Here is a 7,636-nt window from a genome sequence, read left to right on the forward strand (position 1 = left end):
AATGTATCTTCATCTCTCATGGAAATAGAAACTCCCTTTAATGAGCTAAGGATTCCTAAGAAGCAAAAAGAATTTTCGACTCTACCCAGGATGGTTGTTGAACCCATCCCTCAATAGATGTAATATAAGGAATATATTATTTTCAAAGATCACAAACAATATAACGTCTTATTCGTGTATCAGAAATAGTCTCATTTGGATCTAAAAGTAATGTATTTGAATATAAATGTTTAATCTTCAAAAAATAATGAAAAATTGAGAGATCATTTTAGATAGTATTTGTTAAATCATTTTCCAAATACTAAAGTCGAATGATGTTCTTTTTATTGAGCAATAAAAATTCAGCTTTTACATTTAAAATCTTCCATCTCTTCATGGCATCTCCATTTGTATTATCTAATGTTGTTATTGCATTACCACCAACCACATCCCATAAATCTTCCCTTAAGAGATAAGACTCCAAACAAGTCTTTTAGATCTTATAGTTAGGCTGATTGACAAGTTCAATACTAAATCTACCAATTCGACTATAATTTTTATTATTACAAAAGATTATCTTCTTCACCAAGGAGATTTTGAAATATAGATTATCACCCTTGTAACTCTGATACTATGTGAAGAAAGAGAGGATCACATGCAAGTGTAATCTTTTCTCAAATAGTAGTAACAAATTATTACTAGCCTAAGATCAAACCAAATAGAAGAAATAGAAACTAAGGCGGAAATGAAAAATTTTATTGAACTTCTCAAAAAAAAAAAATCTTATATATCTTAAATGACTCGTACATGACTTGAATACTTAAGGCTTGAATTGATCTAAATATGTAGATGTCACCTATTTATACATGTGAAATACAAGAATCTATAATCTCTACAACTCTATCTAATCTTATTTAAAAGATAATATATCAATTTGAAATCTTTCAAAATATATTTTAACTTTTTTAAACTAAGAATTTCTTATCCTTGTAAATCTATCTAATCTTATTTAAAAGGTAAAATATTAATTTATATTCTTATAAAATATATTTTAACTTCTTAACAAAACAATCCCCTCTACCCCCTCCTAATAATTAATGATATGATATAACAAAAGATAGACTCATTCATTCTCAGTTAAACAAACAACATACCCCACCCAATAGTTATGATTAGATACCGCAAAAAAATTTAGACTTTTATTCGATCTCAAGATAAGAATTTAGATTAGGATGAAGAGATTTATAAATAAGGATGAGAAAGTTTGAATTAATATAAATAAGCATTCATGAATGACTTAAGGTAGCACAGATAGAAAGTATTCCTCAATCATTGTACTATCTTTTTCATTTCCTCGAAGTTCTGCCGAAGCCAACACCTTATCCTCATCCTCCACTCTTACACTTCAGCTATGCATATGGCATTCCTGGTTGCCATGTTCAGTGCAGTGTCGGTGGTCGTACTGGCGGTTCACTGGGTTTACAGATGGAGGAACCCAAGGTGCAGCACCGGAAACCTTCCGCCTGGCTCCATGGGTTTGCCTCTGCTTGGCGAGACCATGCAATTCTTCTCACCGAACACCACTTTCGATGTCTCTCCCTTCATCAAGAACAGGATAAAGAGGCACGTAGAATCAAATCAAAGCGTCATCACTCTTGCACTACTTCTTGTCTCTTTACACATTTGATGGATGCACTTCAGGTACGGGCCAGTGTTCAGAACCAGCTTGGTCGGCCTGCCTGTGGTTGTGTCCACCGACCCGGAGCTCAACCACTTCGTCTTCCAACAAGAGGGGAGGCTGTTCGAGAGCTGGTACCCTGAGACCTTCACCGAGATCTTTGGCCGCAGCAACGTGAGCTCCTTGCATGGATTCATGTACAAGTACCTCAAGAGCTTGGTTCTCAAGCTCTTCGGTCCCGAGTCCCTCAAAGAGCTGCTGCTTCGTGATGTGGAGACGGCAGCATGCGCCAATCTCTCCTCGTGGTCGCGTCTGTCGAGCATCGAGCTGAAGGAAGCCACGTCAAATGTAACCTTTTTTCTTGTAGATACATTTCTGCCAGTTTCTGATTACCTCACCCAACTGTTCACAGATGATATTTGATCTCACTGCCAAGAAGTTGATTAGCTACGAATCTTCGTCTTCATCTGAGAGTTTGAGGAAAAATTTTGTGGCCTTCCTACGAGGACTGATCTCGTATCCGGTGGATCTCCCAGGCACAGCTTATCACCGGTGTATGCAGGTAATCGACCACTTTCCTTTCTTTGTTTGATTCCAGTGTCTGGAAATGAGTATGGATTCTCTTGACATGTTCAGGGAAGGAAGAACGTATTGAAAGTGCTGAAAAATATGCTTAAAGAAAGGCGGAATTCTCCATGGAAACAACATGGAGATTTCTTCGACTGTGTCATTGAAGAGCTGAACAAAGAAAGATCATTGATAACGGAGACCATTGCTCTGGATTTGATGTTTGCGCTGCTCTTCGCGAGCTTCGAGACCACATCTCTGGCCCTCACGCTGGCCATAAAGTTTCTCACGGACCACCCAAATGTACTGGAGAAATTGACAGTACGTTTCATGCACGTACTGTACCCACAGAGATCGACAAATTAGACCGGCTATCTTTTTGATCATAGAATCACATTTGCAGGAAGAGCATGACACAATACTAAAGAACCGAGAGGACCCAATGACAGGAGTGACATGGATGGAGTACAGATCAATGACATTCACATTTCAGGTGAGCTTTTGACCTCAGAAATTGAGGAGAAAATGTATGACATGAACTAATAAATCAATGGGTTCTTTATCCTGTTGAAGGTTATCAATGAAACAGCGAGGTTGGCAAATATAGCGCCAGGGATCTTCAGAAAAGCACTGAAGGACATCCAGTTTAATGGTCGATCGATATCTACTGTGACATAAATCTCTTCTGATCCACACTTGTTGATCTCGAGGTCTCAAAACCCAGACTCTGGTTTTGCTACAGGATACACAATTCCTGCAGGATGGCGAATCATGGTGTGTCCTCCAGCAGTGCATCTGAACCCTGAGATATACGAGGATCCACTCACCTTCGACCCAAGTAGATGGAAGGTTGGTGAACCAGTCCAGTTCAGTTTAATAGCATGTATGCCAACTGCCACTTTCATGTTAAGATTGCTAGTGGTTCTGAGAGACATCCAGCAGATCCGTCATCTAATTTCAATATTCATATCCATGCTAACAGTGCTAAAAGATTGCATAGATTATTCGGCCCTCAGATTTGCTTAGCTTGCTCTTTTAGTAAACAAACATGTCAACGTGACTTAGTGATCAGCAACAAAGGTTTTCTTCTTGGAAGAAAGTTTATATATATATATAGATATATACACACCTCATTCTGCATTACATGTAACAAGAGCTACAGAGGCCATGTCCAAGATCTTCCTATCAAATAATCAATGTTGGTAGGGTTTTAGCTAGATCTACTCTGTTGCACCCAAGCACATGGAATTCATGGAACATCTCTTAAGTCAGCCAACTCATCATGGGATCAAGTCTGGCTCTAAGCCAAGGAAGAAAACCTTTTTGTTGGCACGCAGGAGAGGCCAGAACTGAATGGTGGGTCCAAGCATTTCATGGCTTTTGGAGGGGGCATGAGATTCTGTGTGGGCGCTGAATTCGCCAAGCTGCAGATGGCCATCTTCCTCCATTGCTTGGTGACCAAATACAGGTACAGTTTGGCCCTACCTTCCACCATTTTTCTTTTCTTTTACATAGTGGAAATACGTTGGCCATGGTTAACAAGGCAACTGCATGAGCTTCATGTACACACTGACAAAGCCCATTCCCACAATTAATCCATTAGCATTAGCAGCAAATCATGCTCTCCAAAATGCACCATTTGTTCCACGAGTTATAGAAGGATTTCATGGCAAGTGACCATGTTTGAGAATTATATGATCCTGGATGAAGGCTGCAGAGAGATGTTTATCTCGCAATGGCACCATATGATACTGCTCGTTTTGTCTGTAAACCTTTCATTTATTTGTAATTCTGCTTTTGTCAGCTGGAGGGCAATCAGAGGAGGAAATATAGTCCGAACGCCAGGATTAGGATTCCCAAATGGTTATCACATCCAGCTCTTTCCCAAAGCTTGATGATCTGCAGGGAGATGGCTTAGACACAGATCAGTTGTAAGATATGTATAATAGAGAGTCTAAATTTCCATAGAACAATTATATTGTGGTCTATAGACATGGCTGCTGGTGGCTCAAGAACTGTTGTTTGGGACCTTCTCCTCTTCTTCCTCATTGCTACAGTCCTGAGAGAAGATTTGGTGGTTCCATCAAAGGTACCTTCTGTTCTCTGCAAGTGTGTAGTGTGTGCAAACTGCTGTTCTGTGCGGTCCACTTGAGAAATAAAATCTTGAAACTTTGTGTGTTTCGTAGCTGAATTTGCTAAAATGGAGGATATCTTTCTAACATTGTTAGGTAAATATATTTATGCAAAGAATTTAATCCAGGAGGAAATTATTACTCACCCGGAAACAGCCATAACCTCTCCTGTGATGGATTAGAAGTCAAAACCTGCCTTTCTTGTGTGCAGAGTTTTTTACTGTGTCAGGAAGCATTTTCCATATGCCCAATATGCTGACCAGTACTTGCATTGAACAAGTGTCCTTAACCCTAGTAAATGAGCTTCTTCTACGCAGTGACAGAGATCCAACTGTGTTTGATGCCCTCTCTAGCACAGTGGGTTTACAATAATTGATTTGCATACAAGGTGAATTAAAAGAATTAAAAGGAATAAAAAGCTAATTTAACAGTGTGGAAATTCTAAAAATATTCATACATAGTAACCGACTTAAATGAACAGTTTGGAGACACTGTTATGCTATTAAATAGGCAAATCATTATTGGTTCATCAGATCTTAAGTGCGATTGGACTGAATTTTGACATGTTACAGGGAAAATGAACTTATCAGGCTTTGAACTTAATTACTAGTAAAAAACATAAAACTATTTGAAAAATAGGCAATCGTTCATCAATAACAGTAGCACCAACTAGAGAATGTATTCCCCAACAATCGAAGTCCTTAAATAAAAACTACATGAGCTAATAATTAATCAACTCGTGACTGTAAATTGTGAAACTTTCTTGACAAACACATAGAAGGACAATCACATCTTGTGCAACTTTTTTTATAAGACTTGTACCTGAAAATAAAAAAAACATGACAAATCACACAAAATGGACATTTTTATTTTTCACTATCAGGTGATTCATATACTATCATTCTACTATATCATGTCAGAGTACCACATCTGTAAGTTACCTAATAAAAAAAAAAAGGCTACATAATTATATTTGGATCGCAGAACGGACATAACCCATATCATTTTCACAGCACAAAATTATTGGGAATGCACTGCATCAAATATTTAATATGGTTTAGTTAAGCCTCCTCCATAGAACTTCCACCTTAGAGTAAACTCACGATCCTATCTCTACACCCTTTTTTTCTTCTTTTTATTTCATTACGTTTCACTGTCCATCAAATAAATGAACACTATTATACTTTGGTCATCACCCGTCAGGTAATTGACCTTTTAATTTTATTGAACCCTAATCACTAGTTCAAAATATTTAAGTCCAAGTTAATAGTAGCACGCCCATCACCCTCGTATATGTCAATCTAATTTGTTTAACCCACTTCCGATATGGATTAAATTGGGGTGTGACTATCACACTCTGCACTACATCACAGAATCTCTCTTTTACCATTCGGCTGCAACCCACAGGACCACCACATACAAAGAAATTATTTATAAGCCCAAAACCACTAATAGATTAAAGACAACCCTCAATAGTTTCATTAAAACCCAAAAGCTTCATTATTAATACTGAACAACTTTAATTATCTTAATGCTAATAACGATCCTATTATTATATTGACCTCAAAACTCAACCCGCCCCAGTTGATCTGACTCGTTGTTTGGGATTTCCAACACAATTTGATCAATTCCTACAGGTGCAAATGACCGATGGTAGTTCACCTCGTGAGAGATTATTGCTCGTGTAACTCGCAAAACCTATTTCTACCGTCGGCCTCAACCTTCTCCTTCTCAACATCGGCTTCACAACGGATACTGGAAATCAGCCCCACATAAATCCGACAAGTTAGGCCAAACTCCTATCTTTGTGATTCCAGTTCTTAGTTCATTGTTGCAACCAACGCTGCCAAACTGATCACAACTACCGATCAAAACCAAACAAGGCACATGAAATGACCAAAGGAAGTAGAACAAAAGGTCAGTGACAATAAGTACAAGATTCACGAAAAGTGGATAGTTAAACCCCAAGATGATGAAAGAATACGGCCAGTGATCTCAAAATTACACAGCATCGCCATCCGATTACGATGTGAATTCAGGCGAACAAATTTGCAACAGAAATCATAAGTCGAGGAATCAGAAGTTATGGATAAGAATAAGTTCATATATCCGAATCTCATAGAAGGTTGATCTATCGATACTAAAAGTCTGGGATAATAGGGGAGAGAAAGAGCGTCACCGTCGAAGGAGAGGAAGAGAGAAATGGATTCGTCAATAGGGGACGCCGCGACCGCCTTCCCGACGACTTCTTCCGTTCCGTTCGCTGTGCTATTTATTTGTTGTGTGCGCGAAGCCTTTCAAAATAATACAGCGATGCTTTTTCCCCATTTTAAGATTACCTGCTTGTCTACCTGACTTGGGACTGGAACGTAAAAATGGAGCCCACCAGGGACAATGTCCGAGACTACTCTGCCTCCAATAGCAGGACCGGTAAGCGATGACGCATCAGAAAGCGTGTTGTTATCCGGGAGGGGCCGCGCGATCTGTGCCATCTCTCGGTTTGGTGCGGATCGCATGAATAGCCACGGGCAGCGATCGTCTCTATAGATGACGTGTCACAAAAGCATTGACTTAAAAGCGGGTCCCGGCTAACATTCATCGCGATCTCCGACGGTGCGATCGTCTCTATGGGACGCTGTTTGATGGGTGTGCTTCGTCCCGTCCCGCCGCGTGGTTCGGGTACGGTGGTGGCGTGGTGCTTGAGTTGCTTGTTTCGCGTTGCCTACGCATCATGCATGACGAATGCCGCTTTGCCTATCTGAATCACCGGTTCGATCTGACCCGGTTGAGTTGCGTCGGCCGAACAAAGAGGATAGAATCGATATGTAATTCCCAAAAATAGTTGCTAATGGGAGAAAACCCATTTCAATTACCATTCCAGGAGGATGTCCGGCCTCTCCCCAAAGATCTCTGGGCTACAACGCTCGGACCGGGCTCGACCCGTGCGCGCAGGTTCTGGGCCAGGCTCTAGTCCGGCCTGCCGAGACCAATACGTGCATTGCACGTGCTATAGGCCCATAACAACTAGGATTTTTTAGTCTTACAAAATTTATCGAATAAAATTTAAAGTGAGTAATAATTATGAGTAGTATAATTATCGAATCGTATTTTCTTGGATTTCACCGGCTTCTCGTAATTAGGGCTCGTTGTGTGCACCTTCACCTTCTTCTATTTGTAACATATTAAGCATTGTATTCTTCTTAGATTATACCAATTTCTCTAAATAGTCTTGTAGTTCGTGTCTTTGTTATCTTTCCCAAAGGCGATATTTTATCTGAGA

General features: G+C 39.7%; 1 protein-coding gene across 2 annotated transcripts; it reads left to right on the forward strand.

Moving 5' to 3' along the window:
• Positions 1-1,293: 1,293 nt before the first annotated feature.
• LOC103984634 (cytochrome P450 87A3) lies at positions 1,294-4,405 on the forward strand. 2 transcript variants are annotated; one of them, XM_009402172.3, is made up of 9 exons: positions 1,294-1,602; positions 1,681-2,005; positions 2,070-2,219; positions 2,294-2,545; positions 2,628-2,717; positions 2,798-2,876; positions 2,967-3,073; positions 3,562-3,692; positions 4,029-4,405. In XM_009402172.3, the coding sequence occupies exons 1-9, from the start codon at positions 1,391-1,393 to the stop codon at positions 4,117-4,119; spliced, it is 1,437 nt and encodes a 478-aa protein (XP_009400447.3). In that variant the 5' UTR covers positions 1,294-1,390; the 3' UTR covers positions 4,120-4,405. The 2 variants fall into 2 exon arrangements, with proteins under 2 accessions (XP_009400447.3, XP_018681376.2); XM_018825831.2 differs by lacking the exon at positions 4,029-4,405 and having other exon boundaries at positions 3,562-3,819.
• Positions 4,406-7,636: the final 3,231 nt, after the last annotated feature.

The sequence above is a fragment of the Musa acuminata genome, chromosome BXJ2-5 (genome assembly GCF_036884655.1).
Source record: "Musa acuminata AAA Group cultivar baxijiao chromosome BXJ2-5, Cavendish_Baxijiao_AAA, whole genome shotgun sequence".
In the NCBI taxonomy this organism is placed as follows: Eukaryota; Viridiplantae; Streptophyta; class Magnoliopsida; order Zingiberales; family Musaceae; genus Musa; species Musa acuminata.

Excerpts from the sequence above, each read along its gene's own strand:
- LOC103984634 (XM_018825831.2), top strand. The coding sequence starts at position 1,391 with ATGCATATGGCATTCCTGGTTGCCATGTTCAGTGCAGTGTCGGTGGTC. Across the intron at positions 1,603-1,680 it reads ATCAAGAACAGGATAAAGAG|GTACGGGCCAGTGTTCAGAA; the intron begins GCACGTAGAATC and ends GATGCACTTCAG. Across the intron at positions 2,006-2,069 it reads TGAAGGAAGCCACGTCAAAT|ATGATATTTGATCTCACTGC; the intron begins GTAACCTTTTTT and ends AACTGTTCACAG.